At 42.2% G+C, this 15,179-nt stretch overlaps 2 protein-coding genes across 13 annotated transcripts in view; one reads left to right on the top strand and one right to left on the bottom strand.

The window, feature by feature from the left end:
- WNT7B (Wnt family member 7B) overlaps positions 1 to 12,698 on the top strand; it is a 248,747-nt gene extending 236,049 nt beyond the window's left edge. For 9 of the 11 annotated variants that reach the window (XM_056517507.1, XM_056517508.1, XM_056517506.1 and 6 more), the window contains 2 exons: positions 954 to 1,225; positions 10,591 to 12,697. In XM_056517507.1, the coding sequence (XP_056373482.1) occupies positions 954 to 1,225; positions 10,591 to 11,070 (752 nt within the window). In that variant the 3' untranslated portion in view covers positions 11,071 to 12,697. Of the gene's footprint in view, positions 1 to 953; positions 1,226 to 10,590 lie in introns of all 11 variants that reach the window. The other 2 variants (XM_056517505.1, XM_056517504.1) reach the window with 2 other exon arrangements.
- Positions 1 to 15,179, bottom strand: part of ATXN10 (ataxin 10) — a 257,913-nt gene that overhangs the window by 28,589 nt on the left and 214,145 nt on the right. The gene's annotated exons all lie outside the window — the stretch shown is intronic.

The following is a 15,179-nucleotide window of genomic DNA, read 5'->3' as shown; positions in this document are numbered from 1 at the left end:
TAAAAAAGATTTTGCCTGGAATACCCCTTTAATTACAGCTCCAAGATGTTCCGATTTTGGAGAGTGGTTGACATTTTTTATAGTTACATAGCTGTCAACTCTAATCTTGGTCTGCTCGAATTTTTTGTCTTAAATTTCTTAAAATACTGGCCCTATACAGACATGACAGGTGCCCTTTAATCCGCCATGCTACATACAACAATGTATTACTGGCCCCAGGTGATACATTACTTATAGTGGTGTTTATGTTTGTCTGTGTATACAAAGCACGAATGCCGGTGACAGACTCATCTCTTACTGAGATTCCCATATGACAGTGGCATTACGTACCTTTAAGGTCATAGAAGAATGAGAAGAATTACAGATATTTACTGTGCGTAAATATCCCCTCTCAGGAATCTAGGTCTAGATGTTTTGCTGCTCATCATGTCATATTGTTAAAGTCAGACAAGATATTGTCAGTGTTTTAGTAAAAAAAAACAAAAAAACAGATCCTAGCCATTTTTAACCTACACACATACAATAACAATAAAGTAGACACATAAGGGTTTATAGTAAACATGGGCCTTCCAGTTGTCATGGTTTTGGTTGAAGCCCAGGTTGCTCTTGGTTTTCCTGAACCTGAGTATAGTACCCACCATGTGTACCCCCACGGGTAGGCTAAAATTTTTTTCCCCCCGCATAACAAGTAGGAGAAGATGGCTTGGATGACAATGGAATGAGTGTTTTCTCGTAAGCATGATACGATGGTGCCACCAACAAGTGCCAGGATGGTGGGTGTGGTGGTACCAGCACATGGATTGGGCACCACACTGTAGGTTGTTGACGCCTGGGTTGGCATTTTACTTTGGCTTGGGCTAACCAGAACTTGAGTTAAATCATTGAAAGGACGAATCTTGTATTATTTGTCTTACTTCCCGTGAACATGAAGTTTTTGTGTTCTGTCTCCACAGGTAGCAGGGAAGCCGCCTTTACCTACGCCATCACTGCCGCTGGGGTAGCCCATGCTGTGACCTCCGCCTGCAGCCAAGGAAATTTCAGCAACTGTGGCTGTGACCGAGAGAAGCAGGGATACTACAACCAGGAGGAGGGCTGGAAGTGGGGAGGATGCTCGGCCGACATTAAGTATGGCATTGAATTCTCAAGGAAGTTTGTGGATGCCAGAGAAATAAGAAAAAATGCCCGGCGGCTCATGAACCTTCACAATAATGAGGCTGGAAGAAAGGTATTCTAGATCAGGGTAAACAAGTCACATTTATTGGTCGATGATATGGGGGGGGGGGGGGGGGGGGAGAGCTATTTGTCACCCCAATGTCCTGATTTTAAAAGATAAGATGCCCCGAAGGCCTTATTACTTATAACACACTTCTTCCCTGAATCCTGGCCTTGTATCCCAATCTCAAAGGTATCACAGAGACAGTGTTCTTCCATTTGCTCATGTTATGGAGGATAGGAGAATGCCTGTTCAAATTTGGAGAACAAGTACTCAGCTCTCTCTTGCCCTGACAGTTTCCATAGGGATAGGAAATATATGAAAGAAAAGGTGCACCTTTATTGTGATTTCAGCTGTGCACCACTACTTTATAGTACAGGGCCCCTTAAAGGGGTACTTCACTGGTCAGCGTTCGGAAGTAAATGTCCCGAACGCTGTTTTTGCGCTGCAGGGGTCTTCCACACCCCTCGTGACATCACGGCCACGCCCCCTCAATGCAAGTCAAATGGATGGGGCGTGGCGGCTGTCAGGCCCCTGCCCATTGACTTGCATTGAGGAAGCGTGATGTCCTGAGGGGCGTGGCCGACCCCCGCAGCGCGAAAAAACAGCATCCGGAACATTTACTTCCATCGTTGGCCAGTGGAGTACCCCTTTAATTTGAGGCAGAATTCATATGCAGAATCTGTGCAGAATTCCGCAGGTGGAAATTCTGCTGTGTGAATAGACGTTATGAAGGAAAGGGTAAATTATGGTGACTTATGTCCGCATTGGATCTCCACAACGACACTGCAGCCGTGAGGAATCAGAACAGGAAGTGTAGTAATTGGAACCGGAAGTGTAGTCATTAGAATCTCTCAGTAGTGCAGCCTCAGGCCTAGGAGCTGTAAGTTCAACAAATCATAACTCAACTAAGAAGATACTAATAAGTGGTTTTCACATTTTTTATGCACAGTAGGGGGCTGCTGTAAGTTCTTCAGACATACGTCCTTTATAAAGAACAGGCCTAGGGGTAAATACATCTCTGTATGCTGCAGTTTTCCTTATTTGCCCCCCTATATAATGGACTTTCCTGTTCGTCAGTCGGCCACATGCACTGGCGGCCAGCCTTGTTGATCACAGAGAAAAGTAATATATTTTTTATAGAAATTGGCTAAGTCCATGGCCCAGAATCTGTTCAGATGCTTTACGCAGTGTGTTTCCTGGTTAATATTTCCGTCATTATTAACAGTAAAACATGATCGTCTTTGGCAGATCCGAGGGGGCCATTACACCGCGGTCTGATAGAAGTTAGCTTTCGCTGACTCCGCTTGGCTTACACAATTATATGGTTGGGTTAAAAAAAGACGCAGGTCCATCAAGTTCAACCAGAGTGAAGCTCCTAGGCTCCAATAAAAAAAAATCTATAGCAGGGCTCCCCACCTATCATGTGCCATTTATAATACTGGTGTCTTCTTAGCCACAAAGGGGCCTTTGGGTCCCATCAGGCACCCGGACCCCGATGTAACTGCTGTCTGTGCATCCCTTATAGCTAAGCCCCTAAGTACAACCTATTACAAACTTCTTCAATGATGAGTAAATTAACTTTAATTACCTAAAAATTTACAAACTTTAAAAAGATTAAAGTTTAACAAGGGTTTTCACTTGGACAAAAAATCTTCATCCTTTTCAATCAAACGCTTCCTTATTATTGCTGGAAGATGTCTTGTGAAATTCAATAAGACCACTGGTGTTTGACTGGACCACCAGAGTACAAGAAGATTCTCCAGTTGGCCCGGACAAAAATTTGTTCCTAATGCAGCATGGCCCTAAAGGTCCCAGAGAAGACAACTCCATTTTATGGTGACTTTAGAGCCAATCAATTGCTGATCATTAGGATCTTTATTTTATGAGATAGTTCACAAATAACATATTAGATCTTACATACCTCAGATCTTACGGGCCTCTGAATACTCTGGTGGGCCCAAGGACTAACTTCTTAATTTGTCAAATATATAGGGCAAATACTATGTGCCAGGGATGTGCTTATATAAAACTTAGCTTTTAATTTATCAAAAATGCTAAAAAAGATTTTTGTGTTTAGTGATGTATAGATGATATTTGTTAGATCACTGACGACAGACGCCACATCTCACCGCATCAGGTGAGAGTGTCCGGACACTTCCGGCACCCAGCGGAGAGCGGGGACGCGTCTAAGCACTCTGCTTACAACTAACCGTGGAGATCACGGAGGCAGATTGCCCCAGACTGCAACTATACACCACGTGTAACTACTAGGGAAAGCCTATATTATTTCTCCCCACAGGTTCCTAAGCTGTATAAGCTCCGAATGAGCAAATACTGTAGGGATAGAAGAAATATTCTTTTTTACAGGCACCCATGTCAACTTATGTAGTATTATTGTCTATCATGATAGCGGTCTGATCTTGGAGCTAGAATTTTCTTTTAGCTGTAATTGTGGAGCTAGTAGGGATATAACAATCCTCTAGCAAATTATTTATATGATCACTGTCTATACCTCCTGAGGACACCTGCTCAGTACCAGCAGGTAGAAACGCGTTGTGGTTTATAACTATTATCACCTTGTGGTGTGCAAGTGCCGCCTAGGGTGATTGGTCGCACTGGACTGGCTGGGCCCTGCAGAGGCCAGTGTAGATCAATGATACTAGTGATCTAACAAATATCATCTATACATCACTAAACACAAAAATCTTTTTTAGCATTTTTGATAAATTAAAAGCTAAGTTTTATATAAGCACATCCCTGGCACATAGTATTTTCCCTATATATTTGTAATTATGCTGGATGAATAAGTTACATATTGGGGAAGACGTGGACCCCGTTGACCAACAACTACATCTCTTTATACAATTCTTAATTTGTCACAAAGTTTCCTTGGCGTCGGAACAAAAGACAAACATCCCTGCCATATGCTACTATATTATCTCATAATAAAGTAGATGTGAATTCCGAACCCTGGCAGCCATATTAGTTGTCAATTAGGTCAATTAGATATCTAGGAACAGATATATATGAAAAAGTTTAATAACAAGTACTTAAAGGGGTTCTCCTCTTTGGAATTTTAGAAGGGTTCCATGACAATAATTGTGATCAGTGATTATTCCTGGCAGTGACTGCTCAATTACCCTGCAGCGCCACCTTAGGGGAAGTTAAACATTACACAGTGTCCATTGATATTAATGTGTTGTATGTGTAATACAGGATAAGGCAGGTCCTCCAGAACAAGAGACTCTCATTGCATTTGCTCGTCATTCCGGTCAAGTAATGTGGATTCTGAAGAGAGGAGCCACCTTTATAACCTCACAATCCCCTAATAGGGTGTATGAAATAGGTTTACTAAACTGTACAACTGCTTAAAGGCCCCTTTAGGCAACTATGGTGATCACCGCACCACATCAGATGATCTTGTCTGCAACCAAAGGACCACCCAGACCTGACCCCCTCGACCTCTAACCTCAAACTACAAGACCTAACTACATGGTCAGGAAAGGGGTTAATGACTTAACAAACCCTCTAAAAATGTCCAACAGAGATCTGTAGGTGTGAAAGGTGAAGGAGAGTTGTAAATACTGCACAGAGAATGCCAATCATTTGCCTAGAGCGAAGGGGCTCATCTTCTGAACAAGAAGCACAATTATTGTTGTGACGGTGTAAACCTGTCACAGAAACAATGGTCCTTGTTATACAGTGCAGGACTAGAGATGTGGGCCGATGGGTTTGGGCTGAGGAATGTACACCTTGGCCTTGTTTTGCTCCTCTGTACAGAGCTGCCATTTGCAGAATGTGCCCGATCTGACCTCATAACTTAGTGAAATAGAGTTGATGTATTAATGACAGGGAGATGGTGGAAATGTCAAGACATGTACTCATTCTACTGGAGGAGATTTAGCTGACGTTTTAGGGCAATGTTTTCTGGGAAAAGGTATATGCAAATTAGCTCTGCTCCTGAAAACTGTATCTCTAATGCCACCTAAAGGAAGCTATCCCCAAGTCTTAGTTCTTTTTGTTCTTTAAAGAGCCCAGGCACGTCACCAGAGTGCATAAAAGTGTGAATGTGTTATCCACAAAGTGCACAAGAATTGGGTTAATTGTAAGCCCTTCTGATAAAGGAGTGGGGGCCCAGAAACATTCTTCTGTAGGCCAATAGGCACATGCAAGGCTCCAGGAATAATGTCTACCCTTGGCTGAAGCTTAGGAAGAGCCAAACAGCTTAGGAAGAGCCAAAAAGTATGACCCAAGGAGCACAACAACTGATTGCACTCTCTATAAAAACAGGGACTCGGGGGAGCAGGGAGGTGAGGAACCTGATGGACTCACAAAACAGGGGCCAAAAGAAAAAGTGATCAGATAATTATTGTGTCATATACAGCCCAGACATTTAGATGGATCCATAAAACTACCTCTTAAGGACTAGCAGCCAGAAAGCTGGGAAACTAGAGGTGTGTGCTCAGAAAGGGTTAACCCAGTTGGGTTAAGCCCTCTTACTCAAAGGTTCGACTCTGTGTATTTAACAGTATCCTTACTACTTGACCAGGCACAACACTGATAAGAACATATACTAAATTTGAACCTAGCCAAAAAAACAAGAAATGATAGTCTGAGCCTTTACACATGACTGGGGTTATCAGCCAAAATAGATGGTGCTCTCTGGTGCCACCTTTAATAGGTGGCAACGGAAAACAAGCTCTCTTCCGATCATTCTTCTGGAGAAGAGCTATTTCGCATATTTTTCCAGTGGAGCATTGCATGGCCTATAAAACTCCACGTGCCAATTTGGAGGAGAAACTCCAGAAAAAACATTACCCCCCCCCCCCCCCTCAGCCAAAATAGAGACACCCAAACCTGCCAATCAGGATAAACTATACATTTTATAAGGTTGGTTGACCCCTAAAATCCAAACTATTTGTGGAAATGGTACCCTTGAATACTATATTCTGTATTGGTAAACACCAACCAAAAATCATTACTTGTTGGACTGGCATGCCTTGCCCTGTTATTTAACTTTTAGGCTACAAGCTAGTTTTAGCCTGCAGCCTATCAGGAGCCCTCTTCCATTCAGGTGACATCATTTAAGCCCACTTGCAAGGAGGCCCAGGAGGCTTCTCTTATATGAGACTGCAGTTGGCACTGTGGTGGGTTTAAGGGATCCATACACATGAGATAACTATCGGTCAAACGTTCATTTAGATGACAGCTATCTCTCCCGAACCCTTCCTTCGGTCCAGCTGAGAGTTTGTATATTCTGAATGTAAAGTACAGGGGTAAATTACTACCAGACTCCTCTAGAGGCAGCTTATCTCTACAAGACCAAAAGGATGGGGCAGTAAGAGTCGGGAAGCCTCCATACACATTAAACAGTTGGCCAATCATGCCAAAATTGGGTGTCTTTACATTTTTTTTTCTCCCGGGGACCTCCTCTAACCTTAATCAGGTCCTGGTGCAAGGTTTTTAGTGACATCTGGTCCCTGATGCCCAGTGGGGCTCAAAGAACCCTCTCCCCATAAAGAGACACCATTATTATACATGGCAGATGAGGGTCATGTTAGAGAGTTTGCATTTGGGCAGAGGACCTTCACAATACATTGTTGGGCCCGTCTGACCCTGTCTTCAGTAGACTCAATTTAACCATTTCCGCCATGAGGCAGCCAACCTATTATTCAGATGTTGGAATCTGTAAACTGTGATCACCACTTGTCCTATAAAACGTCTCATGAAATTTTTATTGCTTATATTTCTTAGGTGGCATTTCTCTCAACATAGGCCCAAGGCGTTTCCACCTGCCCTGGCGCTACCTGACGGTTTATCTGCTGTCATCTAAATTTATAGTTGTTACCCAAGCTGCAGCCCCTACTGACAAGTACCTGCCTGAATAGACCGCAGGCCCTTCATAATGCCTGTATGATTACAATAGAAGGTGTCTGGATATTTGTAAAATGGATAATTATACGGAGCAGCTCACCCAGCTGAATTCTAGATAGAATTCCTCGCATACATGTCATTTTTTATTAGTCGAGGGCTGAGCTCATAATAATGGTGATTGACATGTAGCAGAAGGCTGTTATTTTATGTCTACTAGACAGATACAAAAGGCCGTGTAAATTCTGCTGCAGTCAACATCTGTTACAGGAATGTGCCTCCCCCCCCCCCACCCCCACCCAATGATCAGGGTAGCCAAAAACAAATAGGCAGGTACAGTAAGGTGTTGTCAGGCAAACTCAACCTTGCTTTGTGAAATTTAAAGAACAGTGGAACAAATCAGCAGGCGTTCAATTTCCCTGCAGTGCCTCCAGAGGGGAAGTGAAGTATTACATGCTTGCCATCCAAATCAATAGGCTTTCATTCATTAACAAGTGGACCCCCCAGAAGAGACGAACACTGTGTGTAGCCAGCCGATCTTTACTCTGGCCAACTGATAGAGGTTATGATGAATTATTATCATTTATTGAATTATTACATTTACACGGTACAAGAGGGATGTGTTTAGCTGGGTGCAACAATAGAAGTTGAATGCGGGCACACCAGCAACACCAGCTGGGTCCAGCACTAGCTGGCTTGGTGGCTGGGAGTGACCTTTGACCTCAGGAGCCACACCCCCTGACCTAACCCTAACCCCAACCCTGAGGAAGGCTCTTATGCTGAAACGCGTCCCTCTTATACCGTGCAGGGCCGGTTCTTCCTATAGGCAAAATAGGCAGCTGCCTAGAGGACCCTCTTGATAAGGGTGCCGCTCTGCCAGCTGCAAAAAAGTTAGTAACCAGCATCTGAAGCACCAGCTGCTCACCTGAAGCACCTGCCCAGCCAGGAGGGGCTTTGTTGTAACTGTAGTGTGTTACCACAGTAGTAAGGAGATTACATGAGGAGGGTGTTTTTTTACAGGATGTCACTACAGTAGTAAAGTGAGGCCTGTTAAAGGGTGGAGCCAATGGGCTGGGTCAAGGGACGGAAAAATTTGCTTTTGCTTAGGGTGGCAAAAATCCTTACACCAGCCCGGTACCGTGTTATGACTTAATAAATCTTCACTTTGCAAGACTGTTGAGTGCTGGGTACCATCTTTATTACTAGATACTTGACCCTACCTCGTGCACCACCATGGATTCCACGGAAGTGCCGACATATCTCCTACATTGAATCAGGAAATTGAGATAGTCGTGCTCGCATTCGAAAGCCGAGGACCCAGTCTTTCTCCTCTCCTCCTTCCTAGGCTGATATATTTTACCTACTATGTACCTGATATTATATCTTCTCCAGCAGCTGCATGAGCAGGACTGGGACAGGAAATGTTTTTAGCTTTCGATATATACATGTGTCTATTTGTTGGCAGCAAGCAGAGATTTTGAAAATGGTGAAGGAATTGAAACGGAGTAATTGACCTCTGAGGTGCAGAATTCATAGGCATAACATACAGCTCTTGGGCTCTTGCTTCACTTGTAGGTCTTCACACCTGCTTTATGTTTCATTGGTTGCCTAATGCTGAATGTGGGGACCTGGAATGCAGTACATTAGCCTTAGGCCTTGTGCATTGGAGCAATGTATGTATCTCTGCATGTGAGGGCTTGATATGTGATTAATCCATCGGAGAATAAGAGCGGTCACCATAGCTAATGGGTTTTCCATCTGTAATCAGGAGCTCCCTGGCAGCCACCACTGAACCTGGTTAATTCTATAGACATTGGCTTCAGGCCAGAGGTGGGGATTCTGCAGAAGGCCAAACCTGGTATTGATATTCCTCATTCAGCATCATTTTCTGAGGAATCTGAATAATGAGGCTGCCAAACCCAGGGAAGTATTAGCTTACGACTTAGAAAAATCATTCTGTACCAGCTTTGTGGTTCCATCCAGGACAATGGTGCATGTATAGTATCTATCAAGGGCATAACAGCACACTACAAAAGGGAAAAGGGGTAATCCAGTAATAATCCTCAACATAAGCCCACTACCACATCAGTCAAGGTCTCCCCGATAGTCCTCTTTATAGGAACATGATGTGGGGTTGACCATACATAACATAGTGTGATAGCCAATTGCCATCAGCTCTGGTGATCTTACAAGTAAATATCCACTTTTTGAATTTCACCAGCAGTATTTTAAGCATCACTCCTGAATATCACAATGTAATGTATTTGGCTGAAACCCACCATACCATAAGAAATAAGGATTTGACTAGTTGGCCGGACAGTCCTGGTGAAGCAAGCTTAAAGGAATACTGTAGTGGAATAAAACCTCAGAAGGATAGGGGATAGGTTATAGATCAGGGGGGGTCCAACTGCTGGGACCCCTGCGATCTTCTGTACAGGGCCGCGGCAGTCCGCAGAAAGCACCGTGCATTCCCCAGCAGGAAGGCTCGGCAGACACACCCTCTCCATGTATGTATATGGGATATATGAAGGAGGCATGTCCGCCGCTGCGTCATGCGGGGACGGAACGCCTCCTTCATGCGGACTGCCGCGGCCCCGTACAGGAGATCGCGGGGGGTCCCAGCGGTTGGACCCCCCGCGATCTATAATTTATCCCCTAGGGATAAGTTATATTCCACTACAGGTTTCCTTTAACAGGGATGTTTGGGGTTACTGATTGCGCCACTCTTGTCTCTTGGTCATATACGTTATTGCATGTACAACCAATAATCATCTCTCCCAATCCCTACTTACACCTGCACATATGGTTCTACATATGAATAGGGAGAGAAAGCCTCCCTGAGGACAAAAGGATTGGATATGTTGAAATACAACATGCCTGACCAATCTCTTCTCGTCAAGGGGCAACCAGGAGGCCACCATATGCATTAGATGGTTAAAAAAAATCCCATCAAAATCATCAGGTTTGGCTTTCTTTAATCAAATGATTTGGCTTATGTACCCTTGTAGTCATACAGAGCCCATCACCTGTCAGGACCTAATGGCCAGGGCACCTAGGACATAGTTAGTAGTATTACTTAAAACAGTGGGCCTATTGCAAACATACCTTAAATTTACCCCTTTCCTCCATTTCTTCACCCAGGACAAAAATTTACTATCTCAGATTTCCCACATAACAGCATCTATGGTTAGCACTTTCTTAGCCTTCATACCAACCACCCAAGTGCTTGCCATAGATACCCCTAGACTGAGTACCTATTTCAATGTGTCCTAGTACAGCTGACTCATTTGCCCTATAATTAAATTACCTACCACACTTTATGGTACAGCTTTAGTGTGTGTGTGTGTGTGTGTGTGTGTGTGGGGGGGGAGAGATACCATGCACATGGTACCATACAACCCAAGGCCACATCATTGCTCTTACTAGGGCACTCGTTTGACACTATTGAGAAGACTATATGAATATAATCTATAATATATGTTTTTTTTTATCTTCCCACTCAGGCATTAGAAGAACAGATGAAGCTGGAATGTAAATGCCATGGGGTCTCGGGATCCTGTACCACTAAAACTTGTTGGAACACTTTGCCGAAATTCCGGGATATTGGATTTATTTTAAAAGAGAAGTACAATAGTGCCGTACACGTGGAAGTGGTGAGGGCCCACCGGCTACGCCAGCCCACTTTCCTTACCATCAAAAAAGTCAAAAATTACCAGAAACCCATGGATACAGATCTGGTGTACATTGAGCGTTCTCCAAACTACTGTGAGGAAGACAGCACCACGGGGAGCGTGGGGACTCAGGGCCGGCTCTGTAACCGCACCTCCCCTCATGTGGACGGTTGTGACCTCATGTGTTGCGGTCGTGGATACAACACCCACCAGTACACCAAAGTATGGCAGTGCAACTGTAAATTTCACTGGTGCTGTTTTGTCAAATGCAACACATGCAGCGAAAGGACAGAAGTTTTTACCTGCAAGTAGAGCACGGCGGTGCCTATCAACCCACGTTACAGGACCACTATGGCGCCATTTTGCACACTTAATTTTCTTTGTTAAGAAAATTAAACCCTTTTGTTACAGGCAGGGAGGAAATGCTTCGTTCATTGCTGATATTCCTAGTCTACCGGGAGCATTGCACCTTTTCACGCTGGAGGAGGGGTTTTTGTAGATATTTTTTTAAATTATACATTTTACAGAAAAGTCTAAAGAAAATGAGAGAGAGAGAGAGGCCACAACATTATATATATATGGGACTGTAGGACTGATGAGAAGGGACCAAACGGAATAAACTATAATACAAATCTCAACTATTAGCTAAATGTGTTCAATTTGTATCTCCTGCCAGTCACACTGGAATTATTCTAATGAACATAAAATTTTATAATTATTAATTTATGTTTTTAATAGTATGAACAAATTCTGAGCACTAACGGGTAGCTGTGTCTTAATTCCCTACTAAATGTTAAACTTATAGTTGTCTGGTCTTACAATGAATTTTGCATATGTTTTTTTTTTCTATTTTTTGCTACTGAGGGGTCCTACATTTTTTATTTTCATTTTATTTTTTTTTGGGGGGGGGGGGATTTTTTGTTGTTATTTTTTATTTTTTTTTGCAATTGCATTACAGAGCAGAGTACTAAATTGTATCAGCCCTGCTGGATAACTGCAAAAAGCACAAAGTGTTGAACGATTAGTTATAGATTAGGTTTGACGATACCCATATCCCTCGCCATTACTCATTCGTCTGTCCAAGTGAGACCTCAGTTGTTGCAGGACTTTAAGCACACCATGAATGGTATATTAAACCAACTACCTACGTACTGTATGATGTTCGGTATTTGTTCAATAAATGTTTATTTTCTAGACATTTGGATTCTAAGGCTGAATCTTGCCATTTTATTATTATTTTTTTTTAATTATTATTATTTATTCATTTTTTACTTTTGTTTCATTTAAGGAAAGAACACAATTTTTCATAAAGAGCAGATATTTGTACAAAAAAACTAAACAAACACAGGCAACAGTTATTGTAGCTGCCCCCGTCTAAATAAAACTGCTGGTATAAAAAAAAAGTAGTGTACCATCTAAACCATGTTAAATACAGTACAGTACAGATATGTTACAGATAGTACAATACACATAGTAGAGATGTGTTTGTGAGGGTTTGGATATCTGTTTTGTGCTTCTCTAGCCACAGTTTAAGTTAGTCCTAGCTCCTCATGGGTGTGGCCACATTCTTCCACATTTTCCAGGCATGTTTGTTAAACTGGCCTCTTTATACATTAAAGGGGTACTCCACTGGCCAGTGTTTGGAACATTAAGCTCCGAACGCTGTGTGCACGCTGCGGGGGCCGGCCACACCCCCTCATTCCAAGTCCATGGGAGGGGGCGTGGCAGCTGTCGCCTCCCATACACTTGCATTGAGGGGCATGGCCTGACATCACGAAGGGTGTGGACGACCAATGCAGCGTGCACGCAGCGTTCGGAACAAGGTCAGTGGAATACCCCTTTAAACTATTGTACATAGTTTTTTTTTTTTTATGAAAAGCTCTTAGATTCAGAAGGGCTGAGATGGTAAAACATAAAAAAAAAAAAGTATGGCTAGTGACTTGTTGGAAATGAACCTATGGGGGATTAGCACCAAGTGAGTATACAAGGAAAATAAGGAAATGAAAAAAATAATTATTTAATTATTTATAAAAGTAAAATATAATCAGCTGATTCAAGGGCACAGCTCAATACTCTCAGTAGTGCCCATACCTGGCATTGCGGCTCATACCATTCTCTTCAATGGGGTGGACTGCAATATGCAATACCAGGTATGGCCACTACCAAGTGTACAGATCTCTATCTGGTAGAAAGAGCAGAGACTGCAGCAGCCTCTTTACTCAGCAGGGGTGAGGGGTGTTGGCTGATCTTAATAGCCCTGCTCGGAACACCCCTTTAAAAGGCAATATCTACCATTGCAAACTAATTTTTCCCCCCTAGGGCACCAAAAACTTAAAGATGAAGCAACTTTATAAAAAGTATTCTTTTTTTTATGTTTTGTGTTTAAAGGGGTTATCCAGAAAGTTAAACAGATTTGTAAATTACTTCTATTTAAAAAATCTTAATCCTTTCAGTATTTATGAGCTTCTGAAGTTGATTTGTTCTTTTCTGTCTAGGTGCTCTCTGATGATACGTGTCTCGGGAACCGCCCAGTTTAGAAGAGGTTTGCTATGGGGATTTTCTTCTAAATTGGTGGGTTCCCGAGACACGTGTCATCAGAGAGCACTTACACCGAAAAGAACAACTCAACTTCAGAAGCTCATAAGTACTGAAAGGATTAAGATTTTAAGAAAACCCTTTGTAGTCTGATCCTGCAATCAGGTTCTTTTCCCTTTGCCCTCTCTTTTTTTTTCTACCCAACTTAAAGGTGCATTCCAGGAAAAAACTTTTTTTTTTCTTATATCAACTGGCTCCAGAAATTACTCCTATTAAAAAAATCTTAATCCCTTCAATAATTATCAGCTGCTGAAGTTGAGTTGATATTTTCTGTCTGGCAACAGTGCTCTCTGCTGACATCTCTGCTTGTCTCGGGAACTGCACAGAGTAGAAGAGGTTTGCTATGGGGATTTGCTTCTACTCTGGACAGTTCCCTAGACAGGTGTCATCAGAGAGACAGAAAAGAACAACTCAACTTCAGCAGCTTATAAGTACTGAAAGGATTTAGATTTTTTAATACAAGTAATTTACAAATCTGTTTAACTTTCTGGAGCCAGTTGATATATAAAAAAAATGTTTTTCCTAGATAACCCCTTAATTTTTATTTTGTGAACTTGTGCCAGAAAGTAAAAAAAAAGTTTTCCACCGGAGTACCCCTTCAAGTCTTTCCACAAAGTTTATTTTTCCTTTCACTCCCCTGATCGATGCGGCTGATGTTAGGAGAGAAGCATTTCCCTACGACAGACTTGAAGAAGAATGCAGTAGCTGATCCACGCTCAGGGGCAGGGTCACAGATTTCACAGCAGCTCAGGTGACTGCATTCTCCACTTTTTGACCATTATCTTCTCCTATTATGATAGTGCTCTAAGAATGTGGAGGAAATTTCACTGTCTGTAATGGAAGAACGATAGAATAACGTACATCATTTGCAGAATCTCCCAAATCGTGGGATCTGGTTTCAAGGTCCATATCTGAAGTCATCAACATCAGGCTATAGTTATCCTCAAAAGCACAAAGATATATGAGAATTGAGTAACCACAGTAGTACTATACCCTACCAGGGGAGCCCATTAAAGGGGTACTCCGGTGGAAAACTTTTTTTTTTTTTGTTAATAAATCAACCTGGTGCCAGAAAGATAAACAGATTTGTAAATTACTTTTATTTAAAAAAATCTTAATCCTTCCAGTACTTATTAGCTGCTGAATACTACAGAGGACATTCTTATATTTTTGGAACACAGTGCTCTCTGCTGAATCATGACCACAGTGCTCTCTACTGACACCTCTGTCCATTTTAAGAACTGTCCAGAGTAGGAGAAAATCACCATAGCAAACACATGCTGCTCTGGTCAGTTCCTAAAATTGACAGAGATGTCAGCAGAGAGCATTGTGGTCATGATGCCAGCAGAGAGCTCTATGTTCCAAAAAGAAAAGAATTTCCTCGGTAGTATTCAGCAGCTAATAAGTACTGGAAGGATTAAGATTTTTTTAATAAAAGTAATTTACAAATCTGTTTAACTTTCTGGCACCAGTAGATAAAGGGGTACTCCGGTGGAAAACTTTTTAAGTCTGCTCGGTGGGATTCTAAAGGGGTCCCATTTTAAATATATATATATATATATATATATATATATATATATACACACACACACACACACACTATATACACACACACACATATATATATATACACATATATATATATACACACTATATACACATATATATATATTACAGGGGCCAGCGTAAGAGAGCGGTGAAACAGGGCATAAAAGAACACAAACATATTTGGTTGTTTTTGGTATTTTTTTGTGATGAATCAATGTCTTTTTGGTAAACTACTACATGAAATAAGCTCCAATCAAAAGTCGACGGTAAAAAAAAAA

This window comes from Hyla sarda, chromosome 4 (assembly GCF_029499605.1).
Source record: "Hyla sarda isolate aHylSar1 chromosome 4, aHylSar1.hap1, whole genome shotgun sequence".
Taxonomy (NCBI): Eukaryota; Metazoa; Chordata; class Amphibia; order Anura; family Hylidae; genus Hyla; species Hyla sarda.
Note: the sequence above shows the minus strand (reverse complement) of the source record. Positions and strands in the feature narration are given on the sequence as shown.